This window comes from Poeciliopsis prolifica, unplaced genomic scaffold, assembly GCF_027474105.1.
Source record: "Poeciliopsis prolifica strain line A6 unplaced genomic scaffold, Auburn_PproV2 SCAFFOLD100, whole genome shotgun sequence".
Classification (NCBI taxonomy): Eukaryota; Metazoa; Chordata; class Actinopteri; order Cyprinodontiformes; family Poeciliidae; genus Poeciliopsis; species Poeciliopsis prolifica.
In genome coordinates, this window is record NW_026562475.1 from 105,001 (window position 1) to 121,928 (window position 16,928).

The window sequence follows — 16,928 nt, forward strand, 5'->3', positions numbered from 1 at the left end:
TCAAGTCAAAGTTGATTTGGAAATCGACCCCCAACGAAATTCTGACCACAGCAAAATAATACATACATTTATGACATTGTGAACCACATATACAACAATGCCTGAAAAAGAAAATAGCACTTTGGCTTATTAAACTGAGGTCTACAGGCTGATGACTTTCATTTAAAAGAGAAGATAAAAAATATCACAATGACTCCTGTAATAATAAAAGAAGGTAAAAATGTGAAGGTAATTTTATTCAAATAGTGTATCACATTTTCAGCAAACTGGCATTACAAAGTGCATTACAGGAATTAAGAGGAAATACAATCAAATAATAAAGCAAAAGAAGAAAAAGCTAATCCAAAGTAAATAAACTAGGTGCTACTATTCAGCATTGCTAGATAAGTGTAAGTAAGTATCCTCTGGTCTTACTGCTCGAAACTGCAAAAAAGGGTAAAAATGTTTTTTTACTGAGGTTTCACAAATCAGAAAAAGGTTTCACAAATCCCAAACATGGTTCTAAATATTTTGTTACTAGCTGAGAATAATGAGTCTATGTTTGAAGAGTCTAGGTGTTGTACTTTTTAACCTAGAGTCGATTAAAGATGCGGAAGGTAGTGAAAAATGAGGTGGACTCCCTGTAGCCATTCAACAAATCGGAAGCTGGAATGGAAACCAAGTTGAGCTTCGTCAGTCTCCACAGTTTGGAAGTAATAAGAGAAACTAAGCGTTCCTGTTCTGGAGGAAATTTTTCTGGATTCTACGTTTGTTCTCAGTCATTTTCTGGGTTCAATAACATCAGTCTATCTGCTTAATAATCTAAAAATGAGATGATTTTTTTTAGATAAATAGTGCGTACTTTACAGTTTCTAAAGCTAAAGAGTGACTAATCTAATTAGTTTAGAATGAAGAAGATAAAATATAGTGGATTGAACCTGCTGGAAAAGAAAGAATCCCCTTTGTCTGTACGGTCAGGCTGGACTGAACCTCATTTAAAACAGTGTGTTAGTTACTACCTGTACTCTAAGACGGCCTCTCCCTCCAGCTCAGGCCCCGGCTGGAGCCGCGTCGGCCCCGGGGGAAGGTGCGTCGGCCCCGGGGGAAGGTGCGTCGACAGCAGGTAGAGGTAGACACTTGCAGTCGCCACGATGACAGTTAGTCCCGCTAAGGAGCGCATGCTGTCCGGTCCAGAGAAACTTTCCTCCTGACGGGCAACTTTCACCAACAACTCAGTTTGAGCGCAGAGGAAGTACGCCCGGTGGACGCCAGGTTGCCATGTTCTGGTTCCGGTGGACGGCACCGGCTGAAAGGGGGTGTCACTTTCCGAGAGGCAAGCCACATATGACGGCTGACATTCTGCCAGCGGTCGGTGCCCGGATCGTATAGCAGCCTGGTGAGAAACAAGTGTCTTCATTCAGTACGTGGAAATGTTTTTTTTCTACTTGGCTACACATTCCGTTATCCAAAATACCTAGAAATATTTCTTTATTTCTGTGAAATATTAAATTTGCTAGATATTAACTTATTAATTTATAAATGAAATAAAACATAATGCTCACTAATAATTTAACCACATACAATGCTTTGAAAAAGTATTTGTCCTCAGATTCCATGCTTAGTTTGCTTTTGTATTTATTCGGGCTGTATATATATATCTGTATCTATCTATATATAGACAGGAGCTTTCTTATATATATAGATCTATATAGAGATATATATAACTATATATAGATCTATATCTATATCTATATAGATATAGATCTATATATATAGTATATATATATATATATATATAAACTATATATAGATCTATATCTATATCTATATATATAGATCTATATATATAGTTATATATATATATATTATATATATATATATATATATATATATATATATATATATATATATATATATATATATATATATATATATAGATATAGATCTATATCTATATAGATATAGATCTATATATAGTATATATATATAGTTATATATATATATATATATATTATATATATATATATATATATGTCTAGAAAAAAACATGTTTGATGATCTGAAACATTCATCAATATTTGTGCAGCAGAAGTATAATACGGTAAGTGAGGGATCATACTTTGACTTTTATGCCACAATTCATGCACAGTTCTGGATTCTAATATGCAGGAAGAGTACAGAAGTGTCATGAAACCATTGAAATAAACAGGTGATAAAAGTGTGGTGGGATAGGGTTACAGTTCCACCCCCTCCACTCTGCAGGTGCAACAAGAGGTGCACCGTTGATTGGTGGCCGGGCTCCAAGGTGTGTGAGCGGCAGCAGGATCTCTTGAAGATGAGGAAGAAAGAGTTGAAATAAAAAAGAAAATAATGATGGAAGACTTTAAAGTTATATCAAAATTTAAGATTGGACAGGATATGATTGGGGTAAGTCCTATCAGTTTGTAAAATGGATTAAAGAAAGTTATTGGAGATGTAGAACTAGCTCAAGTTTTAAGGGATGGGAGCTTTCTTATTATTTGTAAGAATACTGAGCAAAAGAATAATTTCCAACATGTAGTGTGTATTTATACTTTTTCATTGCTGATACAAGAAGATGGAAACTGTCTGATAGCAGGGCCCAAAAATTAAGTCTTCCTGAAAAAATGAGAGTGTAGACTTTATGATAAATCACGTTCTAATGTAAAATATATCAAATTACTGGATTAAGGAAATTTCCAGTCTACTACATGCTATCACACATCATTTTTGAGAACTTGGAAAAAGTTGCTCTTTATTTCCCAAAGTTACAGATATTTTGGCTGCCTGAAATATAATCTGTTCCTCCTCCATGACATGTATATGTATAGATTATATGAATAAAATGACTTTTGATGTTGATAAGACCCCGGGTTATTGATTATCAGGTCTGTTTTACACAAGCCAGGTTCCTGTTGAAGAAAGGAACCAGATCTTGTTCCAGGCCAGGAGACGGAATCTGTTGCAAAGCTAACATTCATTGAATCAAGAGAATCATCACATCCCTGCAACTCCTTCCAGTCTGATTGGAGATTTTCAGACCCACAACTACACTTTCATTCTTACTGTGATGGAAGTGATCAGGATAATGCAAAATGATCTATTTCAGTCCAAAGAGTTCAATTGTTAAATGTTGCCTTGGATAAAGGAAAAAAAAAAAAACAACATACTAGAAAAAACATTTCTAGGATTTCATGGACTATTTGAAGTACTTCTCTCTATATATTGTAAATATTCATTGATACTCTACACATGACTAATACTGCATTAATTGGTTGTCTGTGTGTTTTTACAAATTACCATTCCCTCCTGCAGTCGAGCCAGGAATTTTCTGATCTGACCTCATCAACTAAGTCATTATTCATTCTAATATCCATATATGTATTATCTGACATAGAAAAACAAACAATTCAAGCTGCTGCACCCTCCACCCTTCAACATTTTGCAAGAAGCAGAAGCAGATTTCTAAGATTAACATTTTATTTTCCAATTGTTTTAGTTTAGTGCAATGCAATCTTTATAGGAACATGTTTTAAGACAATGTTTTTGCATATTTTTATAAAATTAGAGGTGTGGATAAAAGGAACATATTTCTCAGATATAATGAGCACATAAACAGATTTGGAAAGTAAATAGGTGCAAAAATGGAAAGATTTTCTTTCCTCTTTATTCTCCATTTCTTCACTCCTGCAAGAAGAAAATAAGCACAAACACATTTCAGTAAAACCATAACACATTTTCAAGTAGCTTACAGTTAAAAATGATCACCAAAATGCTTTCGTTCTAGATGCTTGATGCTTTGTCACATAGGACCAGATTGGTTTGTACAGCTTTTACTCCATAATAATTCTAATAATCATTATCAGGTTATCTTTAACTGCTAAGTTGAAACCTGTTTGAGCTGAAACATTAATTTAAAAAAATCACCACAAAATCTGGAAGGGAGAAATATTTTATAGTGAATGTTCGAAATGTTTTGGAAAGAAAATGAAAGTGAAAGAAAGTGATCATTTTTACACTCACTGAGAAAACTTTTAAGATTTTGAGAAACACTCAGTGATTGGTTCAGGGGGGGCAGCCTTTACTTCTCTCTGTTCCCCTCTCATTTCTGCAAGGGCCACGTCTTCTGGAACAACTGAGACACCAAGATCACACAAGAGTTTCAGTAATAATCCTCAAGTTTCCTTCAAATTACGGTACAAGGACTGTACCTGGTGAGTCCCCATGGGAACGGATGGACATCAACTCAACTCTGACAAGAACAAGGAGCAGCAACAGAACCTGGGCTTTCATTTTCTGAGAGGACGCAGACAATCAGTGGGACACAACTGGTTTATGATCATCAAAAACAGAAGATTGAAATGAAAGCTCACCTCAGGTGCAGCGCGTTAGCTGGAAGTTATCAGCAGATCTGATTGTGTTGAGCTCTCAGAGGTTTTGGAGTTTACACGTACTGGACTAACAGGTATGAAAACGGGCGCGGCTCTATAAACTATTTTAAGAATGCCGGTCCAAACGTGTCCCTGAAACAGTTCACTCATTGTCATTTTAAGAACAGAGAACAGCCAGTTGTGTGGCTCAGCTGGTGAGACTGAATTGTTCATAAAACTTTCTCTTTATTGTACTTTTCTAGAAGCTGTAACCAACAATAACTTTGTCCATTTTACCTACTTACACTTCTTTCACCAAATTAAGACTTTAGCAAAAGTGTATTTCAAAAATCTGGTTAATAGTTAGAGATATTAGGTACACTGTCCAATCATAATTTGCGACAGGTTATGAATATGAAAATAGGGGGAAGGATCAGGGGAGTGAGGGAGGGTAGATATGCGAATGAATTTCACACCTCTTCACACAGCTCTCATTGTCTGTACTGTGTCTGAAAGACACCGACTGTTGGGAACGGGGTTTTTGGCTCTTGGTGGGGATTTTCTCTTTGTCTGCTGCGTCCCTCGTCATCCATTATATCAGTGGTACCCAAACATTTTTTCAGCCCCCTTTTGCATTACAATAAAATCTGCCTCAAAAAAGAAAAAAAAAATCAACTGAGCACCCACACACACACACATTGAACCAGACATTAAATCTATACACATATTTTATTTTCAAACTCCACTAAAGTTTATTTCACACTTCAGGTTGCAATAAAATCTACAAACCATCTTTACAGTGAAACACTTTTGTGTAACTGTTTACTTTTGTTTTATTTTTCATTCATCCATATCGCTTCCCGTGCCTCCATCCCCCTGCAATGGCATTGCGCCCGCTCTAGGGCGTGCGTCCCACACTTTGAGAACCACAGTGATGGTGCCTAGATTGGTGTCAGTCAACCTTTGTTCAATCACCCCGTCATCTAGGAGTTTATGAGGAGCAGCCTGCCAGCACTTCAGCGCCTGAGTGTTTGCCAATTGCGGTACTCTGTGCCCTCTGAGGTTGCTTTCTGTGTTTCCTGGTGATGCTTCAGATTTAACCACTATGTAGCCCGGGTTCATGGCTTTCTGGTTTCCCTTTGTGAGGCCGTGGATTTTATCCACTGGTTGCCCTAGTCCCTCGCCACCTCTACTGTTAGGGTCAACACCTATCAAACATAGGAGAGTTAGATTCTTTCTTACTGCGAGGAGAACAGACAGAGATGTGCTTTCAGTTACAATCTCCTACCGCCCTGAAGCACATTTGTCTGCTCCTCTCTTTTTTATTGTTTTCAGGATCCCTAATCACAAGAACGCTGTAACTCTAAGGGAGGGGAAACAACTCATCACACAGCTACAGCGCCAAATGTTATTCACTAACTAACACACAAATTATTCTGCACTAGATAATCTCCTTCCAGGCACAAAGTTAAACAGAATATTTAGTCAATCTACACAGTGACAGTTATGTAGCAACTCAATGAAGCAGAGCTCTTCACCAAGAGATAAACCTGCAGGAAAACTGTTGTCTCTGCTTCTCGTCAGTGAGGCTTTCTGACAAAGGAATGAGAGTAAATCAACAATACTGGAAACATTCTTAATTCTATAATGAGATCAAATAATAAATGCATCAAAGAAAGATAATATTAGAAGATTATATGAGAATAACGAATATTTGATTAATAATATCACAATTTCTCCAACATCTACTGAACAAACAAGTACAAAAACAATGAAAGCAGACTGTAAAATTTATGACTGAATTTTTATGTTTCTGCTTGTGTCACATTACGTTGATGGAAATGAGTGTCAAGAACTGAGTAACTGATCACATTATTATTTAATAATAAAAAATTACATTGTCAACTGGTCTGAAATGCAAGGTTAAAATACATTTTGATCTTTTATCTAACTAGTTACTCCAAATTGATGTTTGTGAATGAACATAAGGTTTTCTAGATAACGTTTAAAACCTTTAATCCAAGTTTGATTGATTGATGATCATTAAATTCATAAAGAAATATTGAATTAGAGGATTTGAGATTTTGGCTTAATTTCAGAATGGTCATTTTCATTTATAAGGGTAATAACATTGTTCTGCAACAGAACCAACTCTGGGTTGTGCCATCTGTCAGGAGTAAAACAGAAGTGCTTCACCTTGATGAATTTGATAACATCCATATCTCTCATGATCTTTAACAAAATGCCTCTTTGCTAACAGTTATCCTTCAAGCAATATACAGTAACTATCAGCTAAAACTAGCAGTTTGTAAGTGTGCAGCACAATATAATAATAATAATAAAGGTTAGATGATTAAATATGAAAAAAGCAGCAACAGGACAACATTGAAAACGTCCTAGAACAAGATGTAGAAGAACTAATAATAGATTAAACTATTTTAGCAGACATGCAGTATCATGCTTCAAAAGCATAAAACAAATGTGGATAACTAAAAGGCAGCACTGAATGATAATAAATGCATTTGATTTTTTTGCTGTTTGTTTGTTTGTTTTACATTATGTATTTTTTATACTTCTTTCATTTTCCTACTCTTTTCTTTTTCTTTCTTTCCTTTTGTTGTGGCATGTAAAATGATAAAGAGGAGGGAGTATGTTGGGACATTTATTATTATTATTATTTTAGATCATTAACCCAACATTATATTGTGATTTTCAATTTAAAGTTTTCTCTCTCTTTCTGTGTGTAGAAACTGACTTTGAGGCTCTTTTTTCCTGTGTTTTCATGTGAAACAGTTAAAGGTGTGTGTGTTTCCCAGACCTCATCAACCGGAATGCTCCCTACTTTGGAGGCCGCCTGTGAATGTCTCTGCTGTTTTTCTTGTCTGTCCTCCCTTTTCTTTGTTTGTTAAATACCAATATTTTCTCCAGATTTACAGAATGCAATGAGGAACAAACATTGGCAGATTATATGCTTAGGACCCTGAACCAGAAAGAGGTGTCAAATGCAAATTTACTGCCCTCTGACTCCTCCCCCCCAGAAAACCTCTGCCATCAAGCCAGGAGACTGGGTGGATACCAAAGTCATGAAGAGGAAGAGCTGGGCCAGCCCGCGGTGGGAGAGACCATTCCAGGTGCTGATAACGACTCCAGCTGCTGTAAAGATTGCTGAACGACCCAGCTGGATTCATCTCAGCCACTGTAAGTTGCAGAGAGTGTTGGGAGCCTAGGTGGGAGCATTGGGGAGTCCACCAACTCAGGGGTCTAACTTTCTAGGATCATTCGTCTCAACGGTGGTGAAGAAATCATCAACCCCCTGTTCTATAGAGTCCTAGGTAACTTCTGACATCTCTGTAATCTGAGCAGCAATGGGATTCTCACAGGCCAGGTGGAATCTCTGCTGCGCTGTGACTGCAGCATGTTTTTTGTTCTGGAGTGGAAGCTGCTTCAGCCTCCACAAGATAAGGAGAGAAGCAGAAACACTCTTCCCCAAGTCTCATCCACATGACTACAGCACCAACCTGTGGTGGCAACTGATGAACAGGACTGCTAATGAGGTGAACGTGGTGAACTGCTATGTGTGTGCACAGCTGCCCTACGCCACACACAACTCAGGCCTTCGACCAGGGAACATCACTGATGACAAACAGATGTGTCTCTATGGCCTGAGTTCTGTACACACCCACGGTACAGCAACCCCATACCAAAGGGATGCAGATGGTGCAAAAAGGACTATTCTTTTTCACTTTGGACAGGAGCTGCTGCTAAAGGACTTTTTGGAGCTATGAATTGTTCACTTGCTGCTGATGTTCTTCCATTTCCACAGACTGTAATGAAAATACCAAAGACCATTTCCTTGGCAGGAGCCAAACCAGGGTCTCTCAGGAGCTGGAATTACAACAATGGAACTGGAGCACTGGGAATGATCCCATGGAACCTGTGTAACACAGTTTACACCTTCTGCGAAACAACACCAGAATTTATCAACTGCATCGCCTGCAGAGGACAGGAGCCAACTTCAGACTGCAGCATCTGGAACGACAATCCAGACTGTCACGACTTGCTCCAGGAGAGGAGATTCAACATCACTCAGCAGACGAGAGGACGACAGGAGACAGCTCGTTGCAGCGCCATAGTGCCAGGAGACTATGGTCAATGGGTGATGGCTGACTGGTACTTTCTGTGCGGACATGGAGCTTAGATGTTTTTGCCGAGATATTGGGGAGCACTTTGAGGAACATGGTTCTGCAAAACCGTGTTGTGTTGGATTTTCTCACAGCCTCTCCAGGAGGCATCTGCAAGATCATAGGTTCAGCAAGCTGCGCATTCATCCCTGATGACACCCTATTGATGATTTTGGAAGAGCTTAAGAACTATATGGACAGTGGAACTCAGGGTTCTCAACCTTTTGACTTTCTTTCTTGGCTGACCTCCGGACCTTGGTGGCAGCTTTTGTTACAGATTGGAACACCCATCTTGACTGTACTGATCCTATTCTGTCTGTTCACAGCCTGCATCATTCCATGTCATGTTTAAGACTTTTAACACTGCTAGGGTTAACCTCTGTTAGGGTTAGGGTAACCTCTGACACTGATGAGGACTACATGTTGCTCCAGAAGAATGAAGATGACTGGAAAACAAGGGGTGTTGGTGACGACAAAATATGCATTTGGTTTTTACTGTTTCTTTGATATTTTCTATTCTTTTTATATATGTGTATATAAGTATTCTGAAACTCATATACAAAATGTGTAATCATTCTTTTTCTTTTTATATTATTTTTTGCATAGCTATTATGTAAGAATTATAAACAGGGGGGAATGTTGGAATAATTATGTTTTGTTATCATTCTTACATTTGTAGTTTTAATAGGTTTAGCATTCACATCCCTGAGAAAAGGAACTTGTTCGACTTTGGAGCTGCAGCCACTTCTTATGTTGGGATACTCCTTAAACTGCCTTTTCCCACATTCCTTTCCTGCTATGCTTTGTAATAAAGAACCAGTTCTGATGCAGAAAGTCAGAATGCATGGCAGACACCTTGAGGAAGTGGTCTGCTGTGCCTTCTCCTTTTGCAAAAGACTTGCTTGAAAACTCAAACATTGTCTGTGGTTCTTTTTATGTAGACTTAGACTTAGAGACTTAGACTTAGACTTGACTTTATTGATCCCTTGGGAAGACTCCCTCAGGAAATTATAGTTACCAGCAGCTCACAGGCAAAAATGTGGCACACAGTAAGCATACACAAAATACAAAAAAATACAAATTAAATACAAAACAAAGAATATAAATACAACACAAAAGGAAATTATAGCAATTTGGTCGATAGATTGACCAGTGATATGGTATTGCACTGTATGGTTTGGCCTGATAAATATGGAGTTCACATTTGTAGAAAAACTACTCCTTCTTCCCTCTGTCCTGTGTCACCTCCGACCCCCCAGTGAGGAGTTGTACAGTCTGAAGGCGTGGGGGACAAAGGAGTTCTTGAATCTATTGGTCCGGCACTTGGGAAGCAGCAGTCTGTCACTGAACAGGCTCCTCTGGCTGCTGATGACGGCGTGTAGAGGGTGGCTGCTATCGTCCATGATGTCCAGCAGTTTGTTCAGTGTCCTCGCCTCTGCCACCGTCACCAGATAGTCCAGCTTCATGCCGACCACAGAGCCGGCACGCCTGATCAGTTTGTCCAGTCTGGACGTGTCCTTCTTGGATGTGCTGCCTCCCCAGCACACCACGGTGTAGAAGAGGACACTGGCGATCACAGACTGGTAGAACATCCACAGCAGTTTGCTGCAGATGTTAAAGGACCGCAGTCTCCTCAGGAAGTACATCCTTCTCTGCACCTTCCCGTACAGGTGGCTGGTGTGTTTTGACCAATCCAGTTTACTGTCCAGCCACAGCCCGAGGTACTTGTAGGAGTCCGCGGCCTCAACCTCAGTTCCCTCTAGTACGACTGGTCTTGGCTTTGGTCTGGACCTCCCAAAGTCTATAACCAGCTCCTTCGTCTTAGAGGTGTTGAGTTCCAGGTGGTTTGTGTGGCACCAGAGAGCAAAGTCCCTCACCCTCCCTCATGTAGGTTGAGAAAATACCTATCAGTACCTACTGATAGGTGGGTACCCATCAGTACCCACCTATCAGTACCGGTTGCCCGAGTTCAGTCTTCAATTCCCCGCGTTGGATCGCAAGTCTTCCTTGGATTTCCTCCGGCTGGTTGCCGAACCGCTCCTCTGTCTCCGGCCCGAACGTACTATGCTAGGATGCTAGGAGTTTCACTAAATTAACCCCTCACATGATAAGCTTGTCCAGATTTTAATTACTTTTATAGATATTCCTGTGTGTTCTTGTGCATTTTCCCCAATGAGCAGCCACTCAAATTTATTAAGAATTTATTCACTTTTTTCTGCAAAAGAAAATTTTTGCCAAAACCATTACAGCACTTCCTATGAAACAACATTTTAGTTTGCTATTGTAGTAGTTGAAGTAAAAAAAAAAAATGATTAAATCAAATTTTATTTGTATAGCACATTTCAGCAGCAAGGCATTTCAAAGTGCTTTACATCATAAACACAAAAACACAAACAATACATTGTTCCATCATTACATTTTTAATTGATTACGTTTCAAATAAAACTCTAAACAGGTGTGTTTTTAGTCGAGATTTAAAGGAAGTCAGGGTTTCCGCTGTTTTACAGTTTTCTGGAAGTTTGTTCCATATTTTTGGTGCATAGATGCTGAAAGCTGTTTCTCCTCTCATGGTTCTGGTTCTGGGGATGCAGAGCAGAACCAGAACCAGAACCTGAGAGTCTGGAAGGTTGATACAACAACAGCAGATCTGTGATGTATTGTGGTGCTAAACCGTTCAGTGATTTATAAACTAACAACAGTATTTTAAAATCTATTCTTTGAGCTACAGGGAGCCAGTGGAGGGACTTTATATATATATATATATGTATAACCTTTCTATCATTTTCACCTTCTTAAGGTATTCAATCAATCAATCAAATTTTATTTGGATAGCACATTTCAGCAGCAAGGCATTTCAAAATGCTTTACATCATAAACACAAAAAACAAACAATACATTGTTCCATCATTACATTTTTAATTGATTACGTTTCAAATACAATTCTAAACAGGTGTGTTTTTAGTCGAGATTTAAAGGAAGTCAGGGTTTCCGCTGTTTTACAGTTTTCTGGAAGTTTGTTCCATATTTTTGGTGCATAGATGCTGAAAGCTGTTTCTCCTCTCATGGTTCTGGTTCTGGGGATGCAGAGCAGAACCAGAACCAGAACCTGAGAGTCTGGAAGGTTGATACAACAACAGCAGATCTGTGATGTATTGTGGTGCTAAACCATTCAGTGATTTATAAACTAACAACAGTATTTTAAAGTCTATTCTTTGAGCTACAGGGAGCCAGTGGAGGGACTTATATATATATATATATATATATATATATATATATATATATATATATATATATATATATATATATATATCCACACCAGCAGATCATTTGTCTGAGGCACTGAGCGGAGAAATCGTGTTTTGCACCAGGAAGTCGTCACGGTGAGTTAACATTTTTATGAAAGTAAAATGTTGGTTTTTGTGGCGCATCTCTGTTATTTTGAAGGGATATGTAAACGTTACCATGGCGACCAGAGTCAGCGAGTGTAGGGAAGTGAGATGATATGAGATGAGATGAGATGAGATGAGATGAGATGATATGAGACAAGATGAGATGAGAGGAGAAGAGCTTGTGAGCCTTATGTCTGGCTCACATGGCACAACTTTAGGATTGCCGGCCGATTTTCCAAACCTTTGTGACCACAGAGCCGATAAAGTCCAACAGGTTCGGTCGGTTCGTGTGTCCAGCCACACGGCAGGAGCAACACGCCACAAGAACCGATTCCACTCATGAACATCACGATTCCTGAAGAAGATCCAGTAAAACCATCAGCGCACCATACATGTTTTGTAGTTCATGATACATTTTGGATCTTAATTTATGAAATTTTATTTTATTTTAGAAAGATATTCAATATGCCAGTGAATGCTCTGTCTGGTTCATCTTTATTTGTTTTTTCTAAATAATACCAGATTTGAAGATGACAGGAAAAGTCTGTTATCAAGATTATATTTTGGCTTAATATCTTGAAAGACCCTCAGACAGCCTTTATAATGCAAGTCATTGTATTTTATCAAACCTTTATCAATCCATGTTTTGAAAGTATTATCTGTTTTATTTGGGCTAAAATTCTGATCACATGCTATCTATCTGATTGGTAGGCAGGACTCTTTATTTTCTTTTACTAATTTTGACCAGGTCTTGAGTGCTGCTTCAGAACGAGTTGAGCTCCAATTGCTGCTTGCAACGAGACTTGTGGATCATTTTAAGAGATAATAGACGAAACAAAAAGAAAAGGCCTTGGATATAAGATGGCAGGAGCAGCCGCTCTATTTGCTGCACTGTGATTGTGTGTTGAGTTGTTTTTTCATAGTCAACATTTTTAACCGAATAAACATAACATATACTAAACATATATAATAATAAAGTAATAAACATTTCCACATCCACCGGACTCTCAGTTGCCATTTCAACTATTTGTGCTTTCTGATTGGCTACCTGTCACATTCAACAGGCTGAGTTCTTTGCTCCCAGTCAGGGAAAACCTCACACGCGACGATAAAAGGGCCAAAACAATCAAACATGTTGAATATGCCCCATGTTATATTGGGCATATTTAGCAGACAGACACCACCACCACTCACTGCAGGACGTTGTAAGATTGTAGTAATGGGAAAATCAGGAAAAAAAAAAAATCTGATAATCCCCCTTTTTCCCCCGATTGCAGTAAAATCGCCAAGCCTCGACCGGTCCAAGGTAATAAAAAGGTTGGGGACCACTGGTGTACAACACTTTGGTCATCTGTGCTGTTTTTATAGTGCTTTATAACTCAAGCTGGTATGGATTGGAATATTTAGCTTATGTTTAGTTATTGCCATTAATTTTTGACTGTGCATTTTAATAAATGGCACCCCATAACTAATACATGAATAAATATTTAGTTTGTTAATGGATGTGATTGTATATAGGGAGCGATGAGCAGAAAAAAAGGAGCTGTCTGGGACTCTGTCCTCACAGAACTGTCATTGGTGAACAGCACTCTGCTATCATGTCTAGAGTCCTGTGTTGGTTTTCAACATAATACATAATATTAGAGCAAATGTAAAGAAATCTGAGACTGTGCTGAGTGTGTTTATCTACACTCAGCAGATAATGGTAGACAAACAGACAGACAGACAGACAGACAGACAGACAGATAGATAGATAGATAGATAGATAGATAGATAGATAGATAGATAGATAGATAGATAGATAGATAGATAGATAGATAGATAGATAGATAGATCATCTAGTTTAGATGGCTGCACAAACTAGATGGTAGATAAACACCAAATATTATAACCTTGTGGAAGGTTATTATGCCACAATAATAACCTTAAAAATATCAAGAAAAAACTGAGCTGTGTAGCTTAACAGGTTGTTCAGAAAAGCATCATTTCAGATGAACCATCTGTTGATTACAAAAAGATTTCCTTGAAGCGGCCATAGTGTTTTAGCAACTGTATGGAAGACATTCCTACATTGTTGCTTTCTACTGCTTGGTGCCCAGCTGCTCACTAAGTGTTAGCTTTAATAACCAGGAGAAAGCTGAGAGCTCATCTGAGGAAATCAAATTAACGGTCTTAGGAGCTGTGGTTGGCCGGGAGTTGCTGGGAGTTTTCGTCATAGTCCCAGTCTGAGTGTTTGTTAGGGTTACATTGCAAGAAGGGTAGGGGCTGTTGCTGCTCCCACTCATGTAGTCCCAGGGAACAGTGGGAGGAAGAGGAGGAGGACGATGAGGACCAGGCAGTCCTGACGGACGTCTCTCCACAGTACTGTGAAGCATCTGATGGACCCGAGTGTGGAGGCTGCTCCTCTGGGCCGCCCAGGCTCAAGCACGGGTCCAGCAGGGAGTATGGGGGTGGGTCATCGGTCGGTACGTAGATCTGAGTCAAATCTGGTCCCACACACTCATTGTAGCTGGAGAGATGAAGGCAGAAAGAACATTTATCCAAATGTTGGAATTACAGTATCAGATTATAGAGCGGACTCTCCGGAGCCCCTCGGGGACATGGGGAATTTCTTTTTTTTGCGTTACCTCGCAAAAGGTTTTGTGAGGAGACGCAAAAGAAAAAAAAAATCCCCCGTATCCCTTAGTGGGCTCCGGACACCTCACTATCAGCTACACCCATAAAGTAAAAAAAAAAAAACAACAACTGGAAACATGTAAGCTGCACCTGACTATAAGCTGCTGATATCTCTGTGACTCTGTATCCTCAATAAATCTGCTATTAAGGCCCTGAGTCTCCAACGCCGAACCATGGATTCGTTCGCGCCGAGCTTAGGTGCAGCGGCTATCGATCTAAAATTACTACTGGATTAACAAACACAAAGTGAAATTTAACAGCGTATTAATGTTCGAGGTGGTAGCTTCAGAAAAAGCGTCTACTCCACAGAGGTCAAAATCAAAACCTTAACAGACGATGAACTTTATTGAACTGAAAGTTTACAGAATTTAAATACATAAAAGAAACTCAGTAGATTATGTACATAATGGGATTGAACACATTTCATATCCAGGTAAGAGTTTCTTAGTTCATGCCTGGATTTAGCAGCCTGTTTAATCATGAATCTCAATGTTATGTAAGCTTTAATAGAAACATAGAAACTATAGACAGAAACATCAGTTTCTTTTTTAGAAAAAACAGAATTATCTCTAATTTTACCAGGTCTTCAAATTAGGAAATTCAAATTAAAGACAGAATCATTTCAATTAAGTGAGTGAATCTTAAGGCAGTGCAAAGAGGAGGAAGCTAAAGTTGGCAATTAGTCCAGCTGACATTTTGATCAAAAATGCCATGACACTGGCTTTTAGCAAGCTCTTTGTTCCTCCTCTATCCTCACAAAGCTGCACAAACAATTCAAAGGGCACCAGATGAGGAAGACGGCTACAACCAAGGAAATTGACACCACAGCTGGCCTATACCTTTGGCATAATCAATAGAAGCACCTCCCCTGCCTCTCTCAGTTGTCTTATCAGCTCAAGCAAACACACAAATGTTCCCTCAAAATGTATTTTAACCGTCCGGATGCAAGAGAAAGAGTCATAATACGATTTGGAAAACAGTTTTTTTACGTTGTAAAGCGTAGTTTTACTCCTCTGCTCTCGGTAGTGCATTATGCCCTGGGTTATTTATTTTGCCCTTCTCTAAGTTTGACAAGTTTGCCCTGTGTATTATCTTGATGCATGTGTTGCTTTCCCTCCACATATGCAGAAGTTTGTGAAGCTATGCTATGTATGTACATATCTATCTATCTATCTATCTATCTATCTATCTATCTATCTGTCTGTCTGTCTGTCTGTCTGTCTGTCTGTCTGTCTGTCTGTCTGTCCGTCCGTCCGTCCGTCCGTCCGTCCGTCCGTCCGTCCGTCCGTCCGTCCGTCCGTCCGTCCGTCTGTCGCTTTTCTATTTCAATGTTTAACCAAGTAAGTTTTTGTCCTATTTTCGTGTTACTATGCATTTTGGAATAGCCAGCTTGAGAGCTAGACCTCAAAATTTGGCGCTTGTTTGCATTTATCCTCCATTGTTTGGAATAAGACATCTTTTCTTTGTATCATTTTAAAGGGCCACACCAAAGGAAACATATTGCTGGTTGAGTGATGGCAACAGTATAGGTTTTGTTCCAGATCTTCAGGGTGGAGCTTGGTACATACACATTCATGTTACTCACCCTGGTGGAGAGTCAGGATACAGGCTGGTAATCTGTGGAAGACTCTCTGAAGGAGTCAAAATCTAAACCAGGAGGAAAGTCCTCTAAGCAGCTGGACCTCAGTTCCCCTGCTGAACCCCCAAAGGAAAATCCATCTTGACCTGCAGACAAACCTCATGTTACTCTGGAAATAAACGCTAACGTGGCTGTACAGTTTTATGCATTCACCTGACACTCAGTGTGGCTTCACAGTTAAAGCTTTCCAAGACTTGACCAGAAACGTCTAGTAAAGAGACTGACCATAGCTGGCGCCAAAGTGTGGGTTTCTGAGTCGACTGTCTTTCCGCAGGCTGCCGATGATGATGGTGATGCAGGAGAGGAAGAGGACCAGTCCTATAACAATCCCAGCCACCACCAGCGGAGACACCAGGAGAGACGCCTCCCCTCCAGACTCCCTCTCGCTGCGGCACTCTGGGTACTCCCCATGGCTCTGGTTGGAGCTCACTACAGGGACGTGCACAGCGACAGGAATCTCAGACAACCCAGAAGGCTCTTCTCTACACTGACTGACTGTTAGCATGCAGAGGGACATTAAGAATGTTCATAAATGTAAACAGGATTTGACATTTTCCTGTGTGGAACACTTGTTGCATATCAAACAACCAAATGAGAAGAACAGGAATTGATTTTGTTCTTCACAATTAATGCTTGTTCACTTTGGATTATTATTACCTTAAAAGATCGTGTTACT

At 39.4% G+C, this 16,928-nt stretch overlaps 2 protein-coding genes and 1 long non-coding RNA gene across 3 annotated transcripts in view; all 3 read right to left on the reverse strand.

The window, feature by feature from the left end:
• The window catches only part of LOC129353980 (transmembrane protein 41A-B-like), a 9,225-nt gene extending 7,931 nt beyond the window's left edge, over nucleotides 1–1,294 (reverse strand). Inside the window, exon 1 of the mRNA XM_055023435.1 lies at nucleotides 999–1,294. Within this exon, the coding sequence (XP_054879410.1) occupies nucleotides 999–1,159 (161 nt within the window). The 5' untranslated portion in view covers nucleotides 1,160–1,294. The remainder of the gene's footprint in view (nucleotides 1–998) is intronic.
• A 1,914-nt stretch (nucleotides 1,295–3,208) lies between these two features.
• Nucleotides 3,209–4,480, reverse strand: LOC129353981 (uncharacterized). The gene is made up of 4 exons (XR_008605107.1): nucleotides 4,371–4,480; nucleotides 4,209–4,293; nucleotides 4,021–4,132; nucleotides 3,209–3,684 (listed from the first exon to the last, which is right to left on the reverse strand). It is a non-coding gene; the product is annotated as an uncharacterized LOC129353981 (long non-coding RNA).
• Nucleotides 4,481–11,870: 7,390 nt separating this feature from the next.
• LOC129353963 (protein BEAN1-like) lies at nucleotides 11,871–16,757 on the reverse strand. Its single transcript, XM_055023412.1, is given in 4 exon segments — nucleotides 11,871–14,446; nucleotides 16,199–16,240; nucleotides 16,242–16,338; nucleotides 16,478–16,757. Coding segments are annotated over 4 exon segments (756 nt in total). The 3' UTR covers nucleotides 11,871–14,109.
• Nucleotides 16,758–16,928: the final 171 nt, after the last annotated feature.